General features: G+C 36.9%; 1 protein-coding gene across 4 annotated transcripts; it reads right to left on the reverse strand.

The window, feature by feature from the left end:
• Positions 1 to 211: 211 nt before the first annotated feature.
• Positions 212 to 23,338, reverse strand: NGLY1 (N-glycanase 1). Of its 4 annotated transcripts, none has more exons than XM_059468027.1 (12): positions 23,200 to 23,338; positions 22,030 to 22,144; positions 19,794 to 20,024; positions 16,220 to 16,379; positions 12,837 to 13,059; positions 11,987 to 12,108; positions 11,435 to 11,580; positions 11,144 to 11,254; positions 8,725 to 8,889; positions 7,245 to 7,433; positions 4,010 to 4,187; positions 212 to 3,574 (listed from the first exon to the last, which is right to left on the reverse strand). In XM_059468027.1, exons 1-12 carry the CDS (start codon positions 23,325 to 23,327, stop codon positions 3,399 to 3,401), a joined length of 1,944 nt encoding a protein of 647 aa, XP_059324010.1. In that variant the 5' UTR covers positions 23,328 to 23,338; the 3' UTR covers positions 212 to 3,398. The 4 variants fall into 4 exon arrangements, with proteins under 4 accessions (XP_059324010.1, XP_059324018.1, XP_059324037.1 ...); XM_059468035.1 differs by lacking the exon at positions 23,200 to 23,338 and adding an exon at positions 22,921 to 23,091 and having other exon boundaries at positions 22,030 to 22,172; XM_059468054.1 differs by lacking the exon at positions 23,200 to 23,338 and adding an exon at positions 23,035 to 23,051.
• Between the last annotated feature and the right edge of the window lie 249 nt (positions 23,339 to 23,587).

The following is a 23,587-nucleotide window of genomic DNA, read 5'->3' on the forward strand; positions in this document are numbered from 1 at the left end:
AGCTTGAGCAACCAGAGGTAAAGAAATGAGGAGTGTGGGTGTGGAGAAGAGGCAGATATCCTGATATCTGTCTGGAACAATCTCTGCCCCTCTCGGAGTTCCTTTGTTTTGGCTTGTTTTGTTTAGAGCTGCAAGAACTCTGCAAATGGGTGTTCCCAGCTTCTGGCAGCCATATGTGCTGCCTGCCATCTGTTTTCATTCCACTGCACTATGGAGACAAACACACTTTATTTTTAGTGTTCTACATTTCCTGATGTTGCACATAATAAGGATTATATCTTAAATCCAACCCGCTATATGTGAAAAATCTTCCAATGTTAACAAATGAGTTAAGGAGACAGATTTTCCTACAAGACCAGATAAGATAATTTGCACTACTTGCTTCTCATTGTAGGTTATATAATTTACACTGAAGTTTGTTTGGTTCCTGCATAGCTGTGCTCTGTACCTCTTCTTTCTTTCTACACTGCCTAGAAGGGGCTTCCTTCATGTATTTTAAGGATACATCTTCCCAGCAACTTCCTGGGGTGTAGGAAATTACTAAGCATTAAATGTCAAAACAGGATATGAAGAAATCAACAGCTGGACGATCAACTCTAGATAGACAACAGTGCAACAAATACCTGTTTGAAAGGAGGAATTCTGTGCACAGGCTCCCACATAGTTCTGTTGGAAACCATGCACCCCATAATCAGTTTGCAAGCATTAACTGGGTAATGTAATATTTATGTAAACTTTTAATGGAAAAGATTTCACTGTTAGACCTCAGTGCAACCCTGGAAGGCACCCATGGATGGCACAGTGGACAGCCAGCTGTTCTTCAAAATGTACCTAAGCTGGATTCTAGAAAACATTGCTGATTTTACCTGTATTAAGCCATATATTTCTAGGCAACAGTATTTTTAATTACCTCATTTAATCTCTACCTTCTTAAACTTCTAAAAAGTTGAGTAAGCACTGCCTTCTATCTACATGTGCCCTGATCACCATCTACCACTCACCCAGTATTGTACCATTGCCAGCACAACTTAATAATCATACTTTTAGAGCAGATTGCAGCACAGATCTTTCCACCATGTAATACTGCAAATTCAGGACACTGTAAATTAACATTAAACAACTGTGGATGAGGAATTACCTCTGGTTAAAAAAAAAATAATTATTAAAAGCTGGGCTGAAATGGAGATCAACAGAGGATATTAGTGCCTTTAAAACAATGTGTGAAGAGATTCAAAGTGTTCATTGTTTATAGGGTACTTCAAAAGACAACTGAACGAGTTCCATTTACATTTTTCATATTAGCTCTATTCAGCTTGGATTACTTATTAATTCTTTCCTAAAATAAGCACTTCTATTCATTGCATGTGATCTTATAAATACAGAAGTTCTTCTTCATTAATTAGACTGGCAAGGAATTTTTCCAACTTTTTAATTCATTCAAACTTTTAAAAAATGGACTTAAATTACTTTAAGTTATCTGCAGCTATCACTCTTCCCCCAGAGATTCTGACCAAAATTATGAGAAATTTACTTTATCTTACTACTTTTAAATATATTCTGCCTTCTGATTTCAAATTATCAGATGCAGTTAAGGAATTTTGCAATTCCTCGCGGTCCTCTAATACACTGCAAAAACAATTTCTGCTTTAAAGCAGTAACTATTTCAGCTATCAAAATATTAAGTAGAAATAGTTTTGTTGACGGGTGGCACCTGAGTTATCTTCCTTTTCCTTTTTTCTACCAAGGTAGTATCTATATTAGCCTAAAATACTCTTCTGTTGAGTCGCCACTCAAAATCTCAGAAAAAGTGTTTAACTGAAACCAAATACAGTAGTTTTAAATGGAGACTGGCAAATTCACTTTGCATTAGTCAAGCACTGATAAACATCCTTCCAGTGTGTACTCTTCCCTTCCAGTGTGTACAATACAGTAAGTACCCTGTCATTGTGTTAATCTGTATTGTAGGGGTGAGGCTCTTTTAATTCCCCTCATAAACCATTCATTTACATCCTAAAGTAAAGTATATAATCCATCACATATTGTTCTGTCACTTCTGAGCTGCCATAATCTACTATTTGTTAAGATTCCATTGTTCACTCTGCATATGCAGTTTTCTAATAAAATCTGAATAGTTTTATATTTGCTTAGATTTGTTGAAAGGTCAGCAAACATTTATTTCAACATAAATTATTTTTGACAAACACTGGAAATCAATACAGAGGTTGGAAAGATCAGAAAAAGGAAGAAAAACTTTAAAAACACTCATCCTGAGAGCATCATCCTTAATTCTCACTTATTTAAAAAATAAAACCATAGTTTGAACTTTGTATTTTAGTTCTATATTAGAGTATCTCTTGTATAATCCAGGCAAGGCCTTCCTCACATTCTGATAAAGACTATCTAATCTGAACATTCACTCCATGTTTTATTCAGAGCACTGCAACATCTGATGTCTCCTGGATAGTATTTTTTATTATATTGATTGAAAATAAATGTAAAGACTGAATTAACTGAACAGAAAAAAAAAATGTATATACTTTAACATCAAATTTGGGAAGAGTATTTAAAGCAAGTTAAGGCAACAGCTTAAAAGGATTTCAACCTACATGCCTAACTTGTAAAAGATTTATTAAGCAAATCCAAATTAATATTATTTAAAAAGTATTTATAATGAATAACCTATTTTTTCATAGAAAAAAATATTATGTTCTTACTCAGTTTTAAGCCTCAATTTTCTATCACAGGCCATGACAATTTTAGGTACATAATGAACACTTCTTTCAAAATGAGGTTATTTTCCCAGCAACCACCATGCTTCCAAATAGTTCTTGGTATTAAACACAGGTTTAATACTTAGACATCTAACACGGAAATTTTGAAGCAATATTGAAATTAACTTAATTTCAGCACTTCTTGATACTACACTAAATCAGTTTTTTAAAAAATGTCTAAATCCTCTAATATTGTTTAAAATATTTTGAAATCATCAGAAGCATCTGTTATAATTGGGAAACAGAATTCAATCTGTTTTCCCAAGCAGATTACAAAAACTCGAAAAAACCAGCAAGCCAATCCCAAAACTCCACATTAAAATCAATGTGCTTCTATGATCATGTTTTGCTTCCTAAAAATTGTTTCCTTGTTATTGTAAAGTTTAAGAAAAGGGTACTTTATGGTTCAATCCCTTAATTTTTGTCTTTGTTTTTATAGCAAAGAGGTTTTCATTGTGATGTTTACCTATTCAATACACGTGCAGTTTCAAGTTGGTTTAATGGAAGCAGTGAAACAGGAAATAATCTGCCAGCAGAATGAAGAGGAATTGCCAACCAAATCTTCATGTTGTATCCATGGTATAATTTCTTCAAGGAATCCAAAGTACACTTCCGCAGTTCAGATTCTCAGAGGTCACTGAGTTTTATAATTATTTCCAAGCAATTTTCCCCACATCCTGTTAAGCTCTCTCTAAACAGCTGTGTGTGTTGCCATGCAGCTTCACCATCCCCTCCATTCAGAACTGCTTCCAACATAACTTCTGTTGCTCCAGAAAAATCTGAATAGGAGCAAAGATTTTTATCTATTGGAGGAAAAGACAGATAATTCAGTAAGCCACAGCTCCAAACAGTATATAATAATAGAATGCACATTAAAAATGCTAAGCTGTAATAGATGTTTAATGATTTCAGTTGCAACTACTCAGATTCATTTGCCACCAGACATAGAAGCATCTATCCTTCCTAGTAAAAGACAAGTATCATATATTCACACTGTGTTCTTGCTTGCTCTGCCCTATTGCAGGTAGGACTGTGTATATTAATAAAACTGAGTTTTGTACCAGCTTTAATTAAATTCACAGTATTTTCTTGACTTTGCTAAGAAACGCTGTTGGAAAACTAAAGAATATTGACATTTTGTTTTTAGTGTTTGCACAGTAGTCTCTCCATATAAACTATTTATTTTCAGTAACACCTCTGCTACATGATATAATTCATTATTTAAATTCCACACTTACCTCCTATCAGAGAAATTTCTGCTGTAGGAGAGTGAAGTCTCCACTGTATTCTTCCACTATGAAATGCCTGACTGCTTGTCCTAACTGAAATGTTATCTATTTTTAGACCAACTGACTTGCACTCAAACTTCCAGCTGATGGAAGCAGAGGATGATCCTTCTTTTCGGGCTAAATAAACCTACATGAAAGAAGACACAACCAGCATGTCAAAAACTGAGATGACCAACACACATCTAATTAATCCTCATAACAAGGACATAAAAATTTTAAGATAGCACATTTTCATTCTTTGTCAAGCCCCTGAATCTTTAAAACTGTACAAAGTAAAATTTTATATTAAAAACCTCTTTTTTTATCCCCAAGTATATTCCACAGTTAGGTAATTGTACACATTCACAGCTCCTTGCTAGGGAACACTAAACTATTTCAGTACAGTACTGCTGATGGAAAGAATGGTGCAATCAGTAGCCTCATCAGCTGTGGCTGCACACTGCTTCTCCTAGGACTTGGATTTGTTTCTCAGTTAAAGCAAATCATACATGCTGATCATTTATAAATCCCATATTAATATTATTTGAACTGTTACAACTTTGTTTAATTTAATTTAGTTCCAATGCTGTCCTGAACCTGGCTGAAGAGCCACGCTCACATATTAACATTAACTAAAGTTACTATGAACACTCTCAAGAATTTGGTCAGAAGTGCCTGACAGTTCTTTCAAGTGAAACATCTATCATCAGCAAACCTAAATAACAGACACTACTGTGTGTTTAAAGAGTCCAAATTCCTGTGATCCTTTTGGAATCCTAAATTAATAAAAATTCTGTCATGTCCAAGCTTTTGATTAATATCATACTGAGTGGACTTAGTCAGCTCTTTATTTTTTAATCTTGAGAGAACCTGAACAAAACGATAATAAAACACAATAGTTAGTTTTACTAAAGAACCCACCTAATATAGAAACGTAATAGACTATTAAACAGAATTTTAGTATTACTATTTTCACATTGAAGTAAGCTAAAACCCCCTAAAGGTGTAAGGTCTTACACTGAAGATCACCTATGAAAATGCAATGATTTAAGCTGTTTTCATGTCAATGTAATCCTAATGTTCATTAAGGTGCTGACCTCCACATATTTTTTGAGTATCTCAGCTGGTTCTAGCAAAAGCTTTCCCTTGATCAGATCCTACTGAACTGCTGTATTTGAGTAAGGAAGCCAAAACACCCCATTACATACTACTTTGTTGAAATGCACTAAACACAGTTTGGAACACTAGAAAAGCCTCAAACATTAGTCTGTTACATCTATCATTATAATATCCAAGCATTTAATCAGAAAAAAAGAACTTAAAAGTTTTCTTTTGTGTATTTTTTGACTTTCCTCTAACTTTCAAACTTGGTTGTTTTATTTCTAGTATTATGTGAAAAATACCTGAATTCAGAGGGAAAAATGTAACCAACCAACCAACTCATTCAATTCTTTTCCACTGCAGCAATTCTTCTGGACAACAAGCCTTTCACCAATCCATGGATTTCAGATCTATAGGTTCTTACACTATTACTATCACCTACTGTGGTCTGCCAGTTTGAGTCCTGGATACCAGGTTATCTCTGGGTAATGTGACTGAATTTGTGGTTTGTACCTGTTTGCATTGTGTACCATAAAACCAAGTGGTTATTTTCTGTTTCTCTTCATCTAATACTTACAGATACATTTTCTGTGGCTTTTAGATTTAAATGCCTTTCCATTCATCACATAATAAATGTTAACCAAGTATTACTGTAAAGGTTCCTTTGGCTTTTAAGTTCTTGGATGGCTGAATCATACTCCCCAAGCTGCATCTTGTACTAAAAGAAAAGGCAAACCCCAAACAACCTTTCCCTCTGCTGTTATCCCCCATTATCCAAACAGCACCCAATGGAAAGTAATTTTCAATTCTAAGATTCTTACACACTTTTTGTAGGATGCAAATTCCTGAAAAACTAACATGCCTTACCCACAAGTCTGAGAAAGAGCTGGAGCCGTAGCTCCTAATTTCTCAATGCCACCATCTCATCCTTTTGAGGTGTTACTGAATACAAGGCTAAAGTCTTGTTGCCTGGTCTTATAGATTAGTCCCACCCTGTCTTATCTGATTAGTAGAGCTGAGAAAAATTGTAGTTTAGTTTCAGTGCAGGGACAACAGGTTTCTTGCAAAAGTGAGGATGACTGATCATTGCAGAAGTGCAAACATAATGTACTATCAGATATTTAGCAGATCCTGGAGAAGCAGACAACATCTGTTCCTTACTCTGAGATTCTGTTACTTCTCTTTTACTATTAAGTCTACCCTGTTGTGACATCTTTTGTACAATTCTCCCGTTCCTTTCCTTATTCTTTCTCTTTAGGGCAGCACAGCCTCTTCAAGTAATTCCCCCAATGCATTTTGCAAGTCAGTTATGTACAGATCTTCCAGGAGAGAAAATCTCAAGAGGCAGATACATACTTAGCTCCATTTTTATCAATGGGAAGCTAGAAGAATATTTGGTCAGAGACCCTTCAGACTAGTAAAATGACATAGGAAAAAAGCACTAACATGCTCTAGAGTCCCTGACAAGAATGTTCAGTTCCACAGTTGGTTGCTGTTGTGGGAAAAGCTGTTTGCTAGAACATGGCCCCTTCCCATTGCACAGGCAGCAATTCTCTTCTTAGATTTAGAGCCTATGACTCTTGTGCTGCTCAGTCCTGACACTATGGAAGGATTCTGGGCAGGGTATACAATATTCTGGATAACTGATAGGTTCTTGTCTTCTTGCAGATGGAACTGTATTATTTAGGAAGGCAATTTCTTCCTTTGGCTGTACATCAAAGAGATGATGATACGCTATAAAACTATTCTTAAAACAACAAATACCTTTTTTTATTTCCAGAGAAGAACTGCTTTTCAATAAAACAGCATTTTCCCACAAGCCTAAGAAGGAAGCCATTTTATAAATTTGGCATTCTGGCAAGGATTTTGCCTACCTGCAGAGAATTCAATCATCCTTTCTGAAAGACAAGTTAAATTTATTTCTAATTTCTCATACCATCTGGCAATCTTACTGAATCTTAACAACAGCATTTACTAACATCTGCTAAATTCTATGGGCACCAAGAGAGGTTTTGAATCCAAACATTGGCAAGGGTTTTCTGTTTTACTGGAGTTATCATAATTTTACTGTACATTATAGGCTTTTAATAATTGCTATTCTTACCATTTTCCAATCTGTTTCAACCTTTCTCCAAATAGATTCTGCCTTCCAAACACCTGCTTCCCAGCCACTTATTTTTTCATTGTTATTGGAAATCCGTGTATAACTATCTTCTATTACATTGTAGACGAGATGGAACAGTTTAGATGTCTTCTCCTTTTCAGAGGGAATAAAAACTACTTCTTTTCTTTTCTGAAAAAACAAAAACATACAAGCACCTTCATTCCCCAATGCCTAAATTCCCTCAAGACTACATTACTTTTAAACTGTTTGTCAGGGTTTTGCAATTCAGTTTTGCTGCCAAGTGAAAAAAAAAAAGGTCCTTTTTAAGAGAGGTCATGTACAAAACCATTTCTGCAGAAGAAAAGTTTTAAACCAGTTTCTTACAGCACACTTGCAACTTTTCCAGAGTGGAGGAGTACTTTTATTTTTTAAATTTTCAAATAATTATTTCAGAAGTAATTTTTTAACAAACTAACATGAAATAGTATCATCTAAGTAAGAAATGAGAGTTTCAGAACAGAAAATTTTTATGCTAAGTACATTGCTTGTACAGTGAATAAGTAAATGGTATTCTGAATAGCAAACCTGTAACTACCATATACAGGTGCTTGTGTATGCCAGTTTACAAATCAACTTCAAAAAACTTAAAAGTACAAAGTTTTTACCTTCACAGTATTATATTTTTTTAAGTAATTGTTCTTAAGAGTTTCAGAAATTAAGTCTTCCAAACAATAGAGAACTGCAATAAACTATTAGTTTCTTAAACTAAGACAATCTTAAGAAGCTCATTACTTTCACTCAACTGTTTCTGTACGGGACAGACATTCCACATGATGGGATTGCTACAAAATTTAAGACACATCTTCATATCCTGACTCAAGCTAAGTATTATTATGGTTCTGGGAAACTGTATCTTAGCATAAAAGTCAACCCTTGCTTTTGGAAACAGTAAAAAATACTGATGTGAAAATCAATAAAGCTTATTATTTAAGAGATTGTTAAATTTACACAATTCTAATTGCTCCCACATTTTTAGTAACAAAAATAGTTGGTCAAAACCTACTATTGGTTTAAACCTGGAAGTACCTAATAATACAAATACAACATTTTTTTACAATTTTCCCAATCTAACTAACTTGAACTTTCTAGCTCTGTCAAACTAACTAATTTAAATGAAATAAGTATTTTTAACTTTTAAGAACAAAATACATTTTATATCAAGAAGTCCCAAACATTATTAGAATCAATAGACCACCATCAATTCTCAAAAATTACTCATGGACCTCTACTGAATTCACATCAAACTTTCACCTAATGTTTTTGCAAGATTCACTTATTTGAGCTGAATCTGGCTATCTACCATGAATTTTTTTTGGTTTTGTTTTTGGTGGGGGTTTTTTTGTTTGTTTTTTTACAGACCATAATCACAAATTCTTAGTTAGCTACCTCTAAGATGGTCATGAGTGCAAAAGTTAAATACCTCTGAACCAATTTCACCTCTGGCTACTCGCCAAGCCATTGAGCCTGATGTTCTTCCACCATATTCTCCAGGTTTAGGTGTTCTAGGAGAAATAAACTCAACAAGCTCCACAATAGTCCTTTCCAGGAGCTCTCTTTTTCTATTTTCTGACAAAGACTTTTGTCTCTGAAAAAAAGACATTTAGGAAAAAAGAAAGCATTCAGAAAAATGGTATTTGTAATTCTGCTCTAGAGTGACACCAACAGGGAAAAATAGGATTGAAAAAATGGATTAACATTTAAAGTCTAGACTGATTGTTAGAGCCATTAATCTTATACCACAAATACAAATACAAACTAGTCATAAGTACACAGTTATGTGACAGCAGTGTTTTCTCTAGGAACTTTCAGGCACTGTAAGGAATTCTTTTAAAATAATGTTTGTGCTTTTTCTTTAATACATTAATTTGGATGATAAAATTCTTCCATAACAGTTTTCATAGCTATTCATATGTATACTGGACCATAGCCATTTTCAATATTATTTGGAGGAAAGAGAAGGCAAAGAATCAGTTGTGGTCAAATTTTTCTTCTCTAAGGTGCAGTGACTTAGTTGGCAACAGTTTTGGTTTTGTGATTAAGCCCAAACAAAAATCTTTGAAAGCATTATTTCACTGATTTGGTCATAAACAAACCATGACATCTCTGTTTTACAAACGTCAGAAAAATCAAGAAAAACTTAGTTCCAGAAAGATTAGCGAAAAATAAAAGAGAATTACATGTCTTTACCTACATGAATATATCTATGAGCAATTTTTTGGTAAACAACTTTGAAACAATTTATTGAGATGTCAGTATTTTGTCTATATGATCTTCATGTCAAATAAACAAATCTGGAATGTGAAGCCTTTCATTCTTTTAACTGTGGATAAACTCACATGGGGCTGAAAAAAGATCAACATTGAGTATATAAACTATTACATGCATCGTCTTTTTTTCTGCTTTGGTGATCACCCAAGGCATGCACACTCAGCCCACTGGGACCTGAAACTTGAGGCTGATAAGCATTTCAATTGTCTCAAAAGCAGTTCTGACCCCAGCAAGTTTTGCTAATAGAGATTACACAAAAGAAACATTTGAAGACTTTTTTGTTCCAAACAATGTGGAATTGTATGAAGAAAAGTAGATACAGAGAAATTATGAGAAACAGCTCCAGCTGAACAAATTCCAGATGCCAAATACCAGTTCTAACACAGCAAGGGGGGAAACACACCTCTGCTTGTGTTCATGGATGACAACCAGTGGTTGCAGCAGTTTTCTATGAAACATCAGGCCTTCCTGAGTCTTAACAGTTGCCCTGACACTTAGGACATCCTTATGCAGCGCTGCTGATCTTGCTCCAGCTCAGAGGAAGCTTGATATGGTTTATCCTAAATTAACAACACCAATCCACAATTTCCTTTAAGCACTTTGATGCTCTGGTTACTCTTCACAGTGCTCTGCTCTGTGACTTTAATTTTTCACTACTGTTAAAATTATTTCAAGCCCTGGTCTCAAAATATTAGTCCAGCTCAATTATTCACAATCTTAATGTATGGCTAACACTCCCAAACCAGCAGGCCTCAAAAAAGGCTTAATCTGTTTTTTAAGTCATCAGCTGTATACTACCACTGGAACTAAAGTTTCCATGCATGGGAATTAGCCCTGTAAGGAAGGGAGAACAAAAGAGAAACCTCAAGGTGGTTCAAAGTTTTATGGTATTCTAGTATATTGCATCAAGTTCCTGGTGTCCCAAGTAGGGAGTGGAAAAAGCTTAGCAGAGAAGTTCTGCAACCATGACATGCAGGTGCAAATGGCTCCATGCATTTTGGGGATGTTAAGCATGAACAGTGTAAACACAAATGGCTCTGTGTCAAAGCTCTGCTGATGGTATCAACACCTTTTGGAAGTCTTGGAAACAGCCCATGAATAATTTCCCTCACTTCCTAGAGCTTGTAAAAAATCATTGAAAGAAAACTAAACCTGCATTTCTTACAACTGTAAATGCTACTGTTTTCAAGATATAGCAGCCCTGATGTGGAAAACGTTCAGTCACCCTGAAGGAGTTCCACATAGTTACTAACGAGTTGCAGTTTACTCCCAGCAAGTATAAGTCTGCTCCAAAGTCCCTAAGAAAAACAATAAATACACACACATCTGTGTATGTAAGAGATAATATGATAAATAATGGTATGTAAGAGCCTTATTTCCCACAAGCTCAGCACTGCCACTGATTTCTATGTATTCGGGATAAAATGAGTAATTAACAGCATTTTTTATATCCACAGTGCATGGATATTCCTGTGAGGTTACCAAAAGCATTCCTTTGTTCGAGGACTTCACATATTCCTGCAGATACTTGTGTTTCACTCTCAGAAACCCACTGAAGCAAGGTTACATACCGTTCTATTTAGTGCATTAATTGTCTCTCGCAGCGTAGCTTCGCTGAGCACCGTCCTTCTAGAGAGTACTTCTTCATGTTTACTGCTGTATCTCCAGGTGACATCAACCACCTCAAGCACAAATGGAAGAAAATAAAGCAACCAAAAATTTCCATATATCTTGCTTCGTTTAAAGAGGCTAGTTAATAAAAGTATGCTTTTCTACAATAATTGGGAAAATCACACCAAGGTGGAATACACTGCACACTTGCTTAGGGCAAGTTTGTTTATTATTAGCATCATTACTCCTACCTCATCTTTGGAGAATGCAATTATGTAGGAGAGCTTCTTTCCCCAGCCAGCTTCATAGAGAAGAGGCTTATCACACACATTTTCACAAGGATCACAGTGAAGCCATCTTTTCTGAGATGAAGAATATACTTCAGTCCACACATGATCTATGTAACAAAGGCCAAGAATAAACAATGACTTATAAAGATGGAGCCTCTATTCTAATCTTGCAGAATATTGTAACTTTTTCCAACTTATTAAATGAACAGGTGAAAGAGCATGTTTTCTGTTCATCTACATAGAGAAACTACCAAAACTTTCTCCTTCTTAGGATCAGACCCTTACATTCAGCTAAAGACTGTATCATTCTGAAATCAGTCATCTGACCTTAATTGCAGAACTGTATTTCACCTCATCAGGCAGGACAAGAAATTGAACAGATATTGTCTTTGTTGGCTGACTGTGTAACTGCACATGCTGCCTGATGGCTAATATGATCTGAGAGACATAAAATGCATAACCTGCTTTTGCACAGGTTTGCATTAATGTTACAATACTCCAGAACATCGATACCTGTATGGTCCCAGACGTATCTTGCCTCAAACCCCACAGCTCTGCAGCACAGTGTAAAACAGTTGGCCCACTCGCCACAGCGTCCACGTCTGGTTTCCAGAAGTTTTTCAGGGTTGTTATACCTACAGGAGAAAAACAGCACAAAACAAGAACAATTAAAAATACATTTCACCTTTCAGAAATCTTTAGATCGTGTTTTGATGATCTGAACAGACTTCAGTATCAATCAGTCCACAGAAGATAATGGAAATAATTGCTATACTGCACAAAATACAAGAATGCTACCTCAACTCACACGACTCCATCATACGTTTATAGCAGCACCAAAACAAATCTGGTTAAGTTTCCAAAATTAATTTAGACATCTTAAAATACTACTTTTATGCTGATCCTTTAAACAGTTAGCAAAATGTCTAAATGCCACAAAAAAAAAAAAAGTATAAATAAATTGTATATTTGTTCTTCTGCTATAGACTCAGCAAAAGATGTACGCTATGCTGTGATTTTCTGCAGAAGTGAAGTTTTCCCTGCAATAACAAAACACTACCTACATATAGTTGCCAATATTAACATATTTTATTTAGAAGCTGTAGTTCATCAAATTAACATTAAAAAAAAACCCAAACAAGCCAGGCAAGTATTCAGAACAGGTCCACATAAGAGAAAGCATATATTGTTTTTAAAAATCTCTGATTTTGCAGAGAAATTGCTGGTTCATCAAACATTCTATCATGTTACTTAAAACAGCTTCTCTACTTTCTGAATTAACAACTTCTCACCTGTTCACAAAATGCACAAATACAAAGCTGTTTCTTGAAAGAAAAAAGGCAGCAAGTTTCTGTATGCTCACCTTGGGAATCTGTTACAGAGCTGACACTGGTTGCAGTAATGGTTTTCCACTCGTCTGGCATCCCACCTTAGATCATCATCAGTAGGCAGCAGGTAGCCACTTTTAGGCTCTGTCTGCCCACCACACCTGCTGCAAGGAAGACTATTTACCCAATGAAAAAAGGAAGTCTTAAACCAGTCCAAAAGCTCCAACAATAAGAAGTCCTCTTCACTCACATGTGCACCTGTAAAATTTATACAACACACAGTTAGTTCAAATGGAAAAATAATTTAGTTGAATTTAACAGTGCCTATGCAAATTAGCATCACTAGGCCTTTATTTATTTTTATGTACTTTTAAATAAAATCCGTATTAAAATGCTTTGTATATTACTTAAATACATACAAAAAAGAAAATCTAAATTGTCAAGTCTGAGTAAGTTCAAACTTGAGAACAAAAAACTGCAGTACTTAATACTATAGCTAGAAGGAGAATGAAAAATTGCTCAGAAAAGAGAGTCATATTTATATTTCAGCCTGATGAAGTTCCTGATGCCCTTCATACTCTTCCAGGACTTTGGAACAGAGAGTTAATTATTTTTCTGCTCCAAAATATTTTCCTATTCATAGGAATAACAATTGTTTTGATTTCAACATACCAAAGAACCAGACACTGGCAGCAATCTAAGCAACCAGGTGTACAGGCTTTCTATAAACAGACCTTCTACAAACACTGCCTCATTATTGTAGAAAATACGTATATAGCATGCAAACGTGTTGAGTTTGTTCTAATTTCAGCAAATAAACACCTTTCTCAGCTTACCCAAGGCAGACACAAGATGTCTTTTGTTTTCTACTCTAACTGATTTCACCACACCAGACTGTTCTGGCTCATTTTCCTGCTTACAACAGGAGTTAGAACCTACTTACATATTCTCACTGTTCTGACACGTGGAAATAGCCCCATTTTACCTAAAAAGAACCATCTAAAAATCCAGTTTTTCAGGAAAGATCCATTCATTTAAACTCCTTAGAATCTTTAAAAGCACATCCTATTACAATGTGCAGAGAGATATTCTTCCTTCTCAGATACATAAATATTCAAATAATTCTTCCTAAAAACTTTATCACCTAGGCCACACTGCAATCATAGGTATTACTGTCTGTTATTTTTATGCACTACAGCTTTATTCTAGTCACAGTGCAGACAGGTTTGACTAATGAATATTAACATATAAAATAAATTCGTAAAAATGTTGCTAGAAGGAAATTGAAGGCAGTTGCACTAAAAATTTATGCACTTTTTCAGCATGGTGAAAAAAACCCTAAGTTAATTTCACATCTTGCTCTGAAGCTGTAGTCATCCTTGGTACAAAGGTCTCTGTAGGAGCATTAACACCATTAAACACACATTGCATGAGAAGAGATCATCTGTTAATCAAAACAAGAACACCTGACTTCTAATTATGGTAAAATTTCCATTTTTACTCGGGTATGTTGAAAACCTTTGTGCTGTAACACTCAGAGAAAGGCTCACTGCTTACAAAATGGATATGCTTATATATTCAAATTTTTTGCTAAAAGCTGAATGAAAATATTTCAAGCACAGGCCATACTCTCTTTTCCTGGATAACAACACTCAAAGTAGAACCCATCTGTGAAAATATGACTGCTACGCTATAAACATTCTTCCCTTGATTTGCAAAATAAATCCTTCATTAAAACATCACATGGAAAAATGACAAATGTGATTTCTTTGAACAAAAAACAGTTGGCTGGGATACACAGCTATTTTTGACTGTTCAGTCCATCTTTCTAATGAAATGTGGCAAAGAGAAAAAATAAAATCAAAGCCATAATTCTCATCAAATGACTGTTACCTTCCTAGTCTTTATGAGCCAAAAATGCTCACTATGTGTTGCAAGGCCTATCCCAAAAACAAGTGTCCCCTAGCACTAAATATTTATTCCTAGAGGTGACAGTCTTAATGCAGCAGGACAGAAACCAAGAAGCTGAAAACCAATTACCCAAACATCTCATACATAGTCCATTCCAAAATACATGTTTCTATAAAGCTCTTGAAAAATGCTTTCAAGCTGTCACAATCTGAAACAGTGGAATCCCAGCCCTTCCCCTTTATCTGTATCTAAATTAAGGTCTGGAAGCCATTTTGACTAAATCAGCCTGATGGTTTGGGAAGAAGCACTCAGGGCACTATCCTCTCCCTTCCTTCCCCTTTTTAAACAATGTGCACAGTAGTATTAAAACAGAGTCTAAGAGGCAGGCTTGTTCTTGATTATTTTCCTTTATAAAGAAATTTAATACTTGTAATTTATTACTGCTAAATCTCTTTTCCCCAATGTATTGTCCCATGCTGCTGAATAAGAATGCTTTGCAATTGTTCACATGGTTTCTTACTTCCCAATACAGTTTTATAAAAGAAAAATTACTAAGAAAATCCATTGTCAAAAATTTCCTTAATGCCAAAGCCACAATTACATATTACTGTGTGGCTGTATGAGACACCACATAGTAATTTATAAAAAACATACGAAGAGATTTTTTTTTTGTTTGCAAACCAACAGCACTCCTATAAATTCAGCAGAATTGCTTGAAACAGTCTTCTATCAAAGATTCATGGTGAAAATGATTTTTTTGTTTAAATATGATCTTGGAATTGTATTTTTTAAAATATTTATCTTATAGAAGTAACATTTTACCATGCCACTGAAACAAATCTAAAACCATCACCTGAAAATAGAAATATGTCATTTTAATTGACAAAAACTTCATACATTCAAAACAAATTCACATTTATGAAGAAAGTATAAATTTTAAACACTGATGCCACAAGTATTTATGCCTACATTTCATATCTAGCTTCATGAGGAACAGGGTATAACCCTATTCATTTAAGGATTAGGAAGGAAAGTGATCATTTGCTTGAATCAGGTTGCATCTTGGAAAGATCTCATTCAAAATTTCACCAATATCACTTTAAAAAAGAGAAGTGGTATTTAAAGTTTTATTCTGAATTTAGAACCATAGTACATACAGGAAAACTGCACTCTGAGAATTTCACAACAATGACTACTTGAACAAGAAGCTCCCCTCCTCTTCTTGTAGCTATTTCACTTGAGATTCAAGGAATGCAACATTTGTTTCCCCAGTGCTTTTTTCTACTAATACAGAGAGTCCAAAATTTCTACATAAGAGCAGTAAAAGACGGATGACAAAAGCGAAATAAAAGTAAGAGAAGTAAGTAGTAAATTAGGAAGAAGGCAATTCCAATTTAGAAACAGCATTTGGAACCTGCAGACATATGACCAAACACACACCAACAATGTATGCTATGTTTGAAAGAACACTTCCACTTTCACATACACTTTAACTTGGCAGCATTACCTTTGTCCAGTCTTGTAGCTTGTGCTAGCTTTTTCTGAGCTTTGCTTTTCAATTCCTGGAGGGGAATTGCAGCCAGTGCTTTTTGCTGAATAGAAGGATTCTCATACATCAACACAAGACCCTCAAATTTTGTCTGAAGTGTTTTCAAGATTTTTGCAGCCTGCAAAAGGATTTTCAATCACAAGATGATTTATGAATTTTCACCTTCGCGCCAAGAATAACCAAGATCTCCTATTTTAGTTTAAGTCAGTCATAATTCTATGTTCATGTTTACATTATATATTTATTTACAGTGAAATGTTTATTTGCAAAGATATCAACAAGAACTGAAGACACCACCACTCAAACCGTAAAGCTAGTCTTGCTGTCTCTGAGCATTCTGAATGGTGTCTTGAGTGAAAAATCAATTAACTTAGGGAGAAAACTGTTTTTGAAGACACCTTTAATGGAAAAATCTTTGGCTTCTCTTCCCCACCTAATCTACTTCTCCTTTCTTTTGGACTGTTTACCCAAAATCCACAAAGACATGCAATTGCTTTCATTTTCTGGGCACTGCTACACTGGTTTGTAGAACTATATTATTGATGTATTCTGCTTATTATTTCTTATTCATGAATGTTGCTTGTCTGTTTCTACTTCCTTCTCTTATAGATCAATTCTGGTAGAGGTTTATATAGACAGCCCAGTACCCAGCCACTGAACCACGCAGTTTCAGGAGCAACTGGATAAAAGAACAAGGTTTCCTTCAGTCAGTTATCCTAAGTGTCACCTAGAGGCACGTTGCACACAATAAGGTACAACACAGATACCAAAACTAACAGCTGAGGTTAATAATAATGAAGCTGGTAGCTGAGCAAACAATTTGTTCCCATTTAAAAGGGAACAATACAGAAGGTGAAATGGGATTTTGAAAGTAAGAGTCTGGCATATTTTTGGGGGAAGTCTGTGGCACTGCTAAATTACCTTTTCTCTATTGTTACATCATGCTTCAGCCTTTAGCCTTGTTAACTGTGATTTTAATTTAATCAAAAATGCAATGCTTTCCTGAGAGGCTTGCAGCAAATGCAGTATCATACACCCAGGTGTGAGAATGCTTCAGAAGAAAACTTCTTTTAAAGGAGCACTCCAATTACAAGTGCTTGTTTTGATGCTGTTACAGTACTTCAGTATCAGTCCTTCATTTTCATAACTGCTAAAACAGAACAGAGCTTGTTTTGCTTTTCCTGGAGCTCATCAGCTGTAGGTAACTGGTTTAACATCATAAACTCCATTGTGTCCAGATTCATTTAATGCAAGTTGAAAGGAAGAAATAAGGGACATTAGAGATTGCCAAAGGCCTTAAGACCTTCATGGTCCATCAGCTTCCTGAAAGGGTATGCAGGGATATTGCTCAGCACAACAGGAAGTCTCCCAGACTCTCTGACAACTTGGGTTTCTGATGCAAAACCATCAGTGTTACAGTAGTGCTTAATCTGCTTTATAAAAGCCACTATATGAAGTGTTATGCAAACATTTAATCGTAGAAGCCAGGTGAAGCTTGCTGCAGTTTTAAGTTTGGATACACCTTTCCTCCTGTAATCACTATGCCATTCAGGAAGGGATCAGAATCCATCCACCAGAATTAACAACTAGCCATAGCTCTCCTCCTAAGTCTCAAGAATATTTTATGACAAGAAATGCAGAAGAAAACAATGAGGCAAATTCATGGTGGTCTAGGTTCCTAGAACTGTGTATTTAGGAATATTCCTCTGTTCTTTCAAATAATTTGCTTTTCCCTGCATTTACCAGGCCTCCCATGAATGACAGGTGAAACACACAGGCAAGAAAAAAATGCTTGCACTACAGACACAACTCTAAATCTCTCTGACATCTGTCAGCAGTGCATACAACAATAACACAACTATAACTCTGCAGCATTCTCACTGGAAAACAAATCCCCACTGCTGTGCAAGCAAAATGGCCAAGTCAGTGCCAGACTTCCTTCTAATCAATTCAGACTATAAAGACCAAATTCACTGGCTCAGAGACCTATCAGTACAGTTCCCTGTAGAGATCAACTAAATAGAGCATTCTAACAGAGTGCAAACACTGCATTACTAACGCTTCTAAATAGTAGCAATTTTGGTCCCACCACCCAGGCATGGAAAATGAATAGTTTCAGAGAAATGGATCCACAACTCTGATGGCTAGTGTATGTTGGGGCAGAATAACTAGAAATTGCAAGGATTAACCTCTGAACACATTGTGTCAACATTGTGCAACATCGTTGTCACTGTAGGTTCAACTTAAAGCTTCCCTTACTAAGCAGTACAGCAGCAGCAAATCATTCTACAGGTTTCATAATTGCTTCCAACCACCACTGCAGAAGTGACTGAAACAGTAAAAATCTAGAAGCAGGTCAAAAAACCAACCCAGAAACCTCCAAACAAAGTAAAACAAATGCAGTCAGCATATTTTAGAGACAACTACTGCCATGCTAACATAATTAGATTAAATGTCTCAATACAACATGCCTACAACAGTGGTTTTCCCAAAAGACCTTTTGTGTGAGGATGGCTCATTCAGTGCTCTCTATCCCCAAAAGCCATCACTTCAAATAATGCTTTGCCATTTCTCATTCACTGACTTGGGTAGGCATTGGGAAGAAACAGTATGTCATGGTTCATATCCAACAATATACTGATAATATAATGTAAAACATGCAAATTGTGTTTAAGGATGCATGGCAAGTGAGCTTTTGGAAGGATTAATCTTACACCAACTTTGAGATTAAAGTGACACTGGTTCTAGGAGGAAAAACTCTTCAGAAAGTTAAACCAAAGCATCCTCAAAAGCTTCTATCAAGAGGTGTAACTTAGTTTTTCAAAGTTGTATGAGGTGGTGAGTCTTCTCCCATTAGGCCAATTAACATCAGATGAAAGGTCTCTGCTCTGCCTTGATCAGGAACTTCACCTCAACTTCTTGGACAAGGGAAACTTAGCCTAAATAACTATAAATTTGTACTTTTTTGGCTAAATTTTTGTTTTTAATGACAGGCACATGTGAAAAAAGAAAGCCCTCCTCACAGGCTACACATAGAGATCATAATGCATGAACCAAGACAGCAACAATTATAAGCATTATGGTTATGCTCCTCTTCTTCTGCCGGCACTCAAACACCAAACACAACCCTAGTTTTAGCTTCCCACTCTCCCCCTTGTTTTCCATCTTGCTGCTCCTTTTCAACAAATATCAGCTTTTTTTCTTCACACTCCAATCAACAGAATATTCATGGACATCTTCAACAAAATCTCCTGCTAATATTCTGTTTATAGCACATTTCATGCTTAAGTTGTATGTAAACTGAAGAAAACACTCAAAAACTTTGAGAAACCACTTGGGGAAAAAATGCCTAGTCCAGCCTTCTCAAAGCAAGATTAGCAATGTGGTCAGACCAAGCTGCTCTAGGCTTAACAATGTGCTTATTTGGAGTCTACTCATTTTCTCTGAGCATTTAACTGTCCTAACAGTAAATTCTTCTTCAATCTTTATATGCAAGACTAAGGAGCCTATGAAGTTTGCAGATCATAATTACCATTTCAAGAGATTGCACAAGTGATGTTTCTGGTCGCTGACGGGCAGGGGCAACAGGTCCTGAAGGGTGCTGTGCAGCTGTCTGAGTGCTGCTGACAGCTTCAGAGGATCCTGATCTGTGGATTTGGTTTGACTCATTCAGTCTGCTACTCCTCTCTCCAGCAATTAAGTCTCTGATTTTACGTAGCTGCTCAATTGAAGCTTCCTTAGGGAAAACCAGGTGAGTTTCTCCCTGAAATTTAGACAAGTGAATTCAGCAGTTAATGCACGTCTAAGCTGGTCAATGAGCTGTAACTTTAGCTGCAGAGTTTACTGGAAGTTAGCATCCTAAGGCTTGGCAGGATTCAGCTTTTTAGATTAGGTCCCTTACAATAGAAACCTGAAGCCTCTTACAACTTCAGAAGCCTACTAGATAAAGAATCTAGAGTCAATCTAGAGAAACAGAGCTTATACCAACATGCTTTGGTTAGTAACTTAGTTTGTGGAGCCATTCATGGGCTGTGCAGTTATGGTTTGGCACAGAAAGCAGCAACAACAGAAATGAACAATTAATGCTCAGTTCTCATAGTACAGTAATTAAATCCTAGTCAACACAGGAAGACATCCAATGCTGAGGGAAGAAGCCCCGAGGACAGCATTTGCTGGAAATTCTCATACATACTGGTATCTTTCATGTTGAAGTTTTAAGTTCTCAGGCAATATTACTCTTATTACAGCTGGTACCTGGGTTGATTTTTGGGCTTTATTTTTGACTGCAACATGATTACTGGTAGCATAACAAGAGATCAGTCATTATGACAGAACCAAGTATCTGTGCTTAACATAAAGGAACAGGTTACTAAAAACATGAATAGCCTGAAGCATTCATCCCTTAACAGTTTCAGTTTCTACCACTGCAGCACTTCTATTTATTAAGGTAATTTGTTTACCTACAATTACTTGAGGTCACATATCACTGCAGATGGAGACTTGGTGTTAACACTTAAAAAAACCCACAAAACTAAATGGAATGTATCAATCCATTATCAAGCAGAAGCAAAAGAAGGAACAATATTAGCCATGCAGTTGAAGAGAAGTTTGTGAGCTCCAGCTTTGACAGACACAGTAACATAAGACTGAGACAACACACTCTCAGAGAACTGGCCCCACCTACACCACCCACCTCCTGGTTAAAATACACCATTCAAAGTCTCCTGAGCACCCACATAAGAATAAATCCACAAACCGTTTCTCCCTCTGCAGTCACCACTTCTTTCAGTTGACTTTTTCTTTTAATAAACAAATTATAGTAGTAACTTTACCCAAAGAGAAGGCAGAGGTCTCATGACAGCTGGACCTAAGTAACATAATGTACATACCCATACAGTTTGTGGCATCAAACAGACAAATTAAAGTAAAGCCAGAGCTTTGCACTGTTAAACAAGAGTTGGGTTTCCAGTAATTATAAAAACTGCTTCTAGTTTAACAAGCTTTGACACTTTAAGTTCCACCAAGTCAGGGACCACAGCAGAACACAAAGCAATCTTTGAAACGCATCCTTCTGACTGCAAAATAATTAAGATTCAGGCAACACTATTTTAGGATAACATTTCATAACTTTTAAAAATGGGCTTTGAAGGACTCACCCTCCTACTACTACTTGAACAGTCAGTCTATTGCCCTTCACTGCTGTCTTGACAGCACCAGTACTTGTGCAGCTGTGCTGTGAACTGGCTGAAAACATCTCTGGTTTCGTTTTGGAAGATTAAGTTTTCATCAGATCAGCTTCCCTTATCTAAATCACTACAGGGCCCTACTAATGGTAGGAACATGAAGAAGAGTAGAGCTTCTTAAATTTTTTTTCTCCCTTTAAAATGACAGTTTCAACACTCATTTATAATGTCTGATGTCCAACAGACAGCACATTACTACAAAGAGAAGGGGTTTCCACCCTGCTTCCCACCACTTCCTTTGTGCCAGCATGGATATGTATCTAGCCATTCAGTAAACCAGCAGTGCCTGAGCAGCAAAACAAAAATCTTGTTATGCATTAGGTTAGCTCATCATTTTTCTGAAGCAGCCACATCTAAATTCTCTGCTGGTTAGCTACAGATATTTGTGGACAAGGACTGAAAGAAAACACCAACTGCCCTAAAATCTACTGCCTTGCAAGAAAAAGAAACAGAAAAAAAAATTTCAATTTTCAATTTCATTATGTAAACAGATGAAGATACCTGAAGTTATTACATTATACTCACCTCTTGAAACCCCATCTCAAATAAACATTCAACAGCTCCTCTGACAGGCAACAACCTTGTAGAAAATGCTGGATTTCCAATCCGAATTAATCTGTATTTTTCCTCATAGGGATTCCTGAACAAATTGAAAGTTATAATTATATCTGCAAATGAAGGAGACACTTAAAAGCTGGGTAACTGTGAAAAATTTTTTTTAAAGTTTAGTTTCATTTACATCACTTAGGCAAAACCTACATAAAACTTAAGACTTTATAAATGTTTCTTGTGCTTAGTTCTGAGTTACCAACTGGTGCTAAAGTTTAACTTGCAACTTATGCTCATGAATTCATGTTTTGTAGTGATACCCAAAAGGGCTAAGAGACAATTTCACATCCCCTTATACGTGGTGCATTCCAATTGAACCTGCCAGATTAATGCTGGATGGCTTTGGCACCACCACCGAAGCTGTGCTAAACTGCCTGGTACTTGAGTGGAACGACTGTAGTCTCTGTACTACCTTTCAGTTCCCTTTCCTCTTTCAATTCCTTTAAAAACCTTTTTCTCTCGCCTCTTTCTTTAAAAGAAGCCAGCCCGGGACTCGCCATTCTCTGTCAGCAGCTTTAACAAGTGGTTGACAAGGCAGACACAGCCAGGGAGGGGCAGCCCGTGCACCTGGAGCTGCCGGAGACACCAAGGTCAATCACACGAACTGCCGGGTGTGGGCACCCGACAGAGCCACCTCGCAGAAACTCAGCTATAATTAACTCTCGGTACCAACCCTGCCAAGTCAGAAGCACAGGGAAAGCAAAAAAGTAGAATAAAAAAAATATCTAAATGAAGTAAAAAATAAGTTTAAATCAAGTTGAATTACTTGCTGTGCATCCACTCGTTTTTAGGTAGTTCAATACTCACCTAAGGTGGAAAATCAGAATAAGGCATCATCTTGTGGTTAATACACAAACTCCTAAACTTTCAAAACAAACCAACGAGCAATAAATAAAGAAACTGAAATCCAGAACACTACACCTCTGTTAATGCAAGCAACATTAATTTTAAAATAGCGACAAAACCAAGCGAGACGCTTCTGAGCTCTGGTATTACACAACAGAACCGAAAGCGCCGCGGAGCCGGGGAGCGGCCGGCGGGACCCTGCGGCACCGCCCGCGGACCGAGGGCGCCGACCCCGCTCACCGGAGGATGTTGTCAGCGTAAGTGAGGAGCAGCCGCGAGGCCTCCAGGAAGATCTCCCGCCTGTTCTGGCACAGCTCGCTCACGGCGGGGGAGCCCGGCGAGGACGAGAGCCCCAGGGCAGCCGCCATCGCTGCCCGCCCCCCGCGCCGCACCGCCCACCCCAGCCCTGCGCCAAGCGCATGCGCCCTGCGAGCACCGAGGTGACGCCCTCAGCCGGGCAGCACGGCCCTTCGCTGGGCGCATGCGCAGTAGGAGCGGCGGGGTCACCGCTGGCAGTCACCGCTGGCAGCCCCCGCGCCACAGCCGCGCGTTTGGGGATTTGGGGGGCCCCTAAAGAGCCCCCCTTTAAAGGGTTTAATCCCGACCCCGCACCCCTCTGGGCAGCGGG

This window comes from Ammospiza nelsoni, chromosome 1 (genome assembly GCF_027579445.1).
Source record: "Ammospiza nelsoni isolate bAmmNel1 chromosome 1, bAmmNel1.pri, whole genome shotgun sequence".
Lineage (NCBI taxonomy): Eukaryota > Metazoa > Chordata > Aves > Passeriformes > Passerellidae > Ammospiza > Ammospiza nelsoni.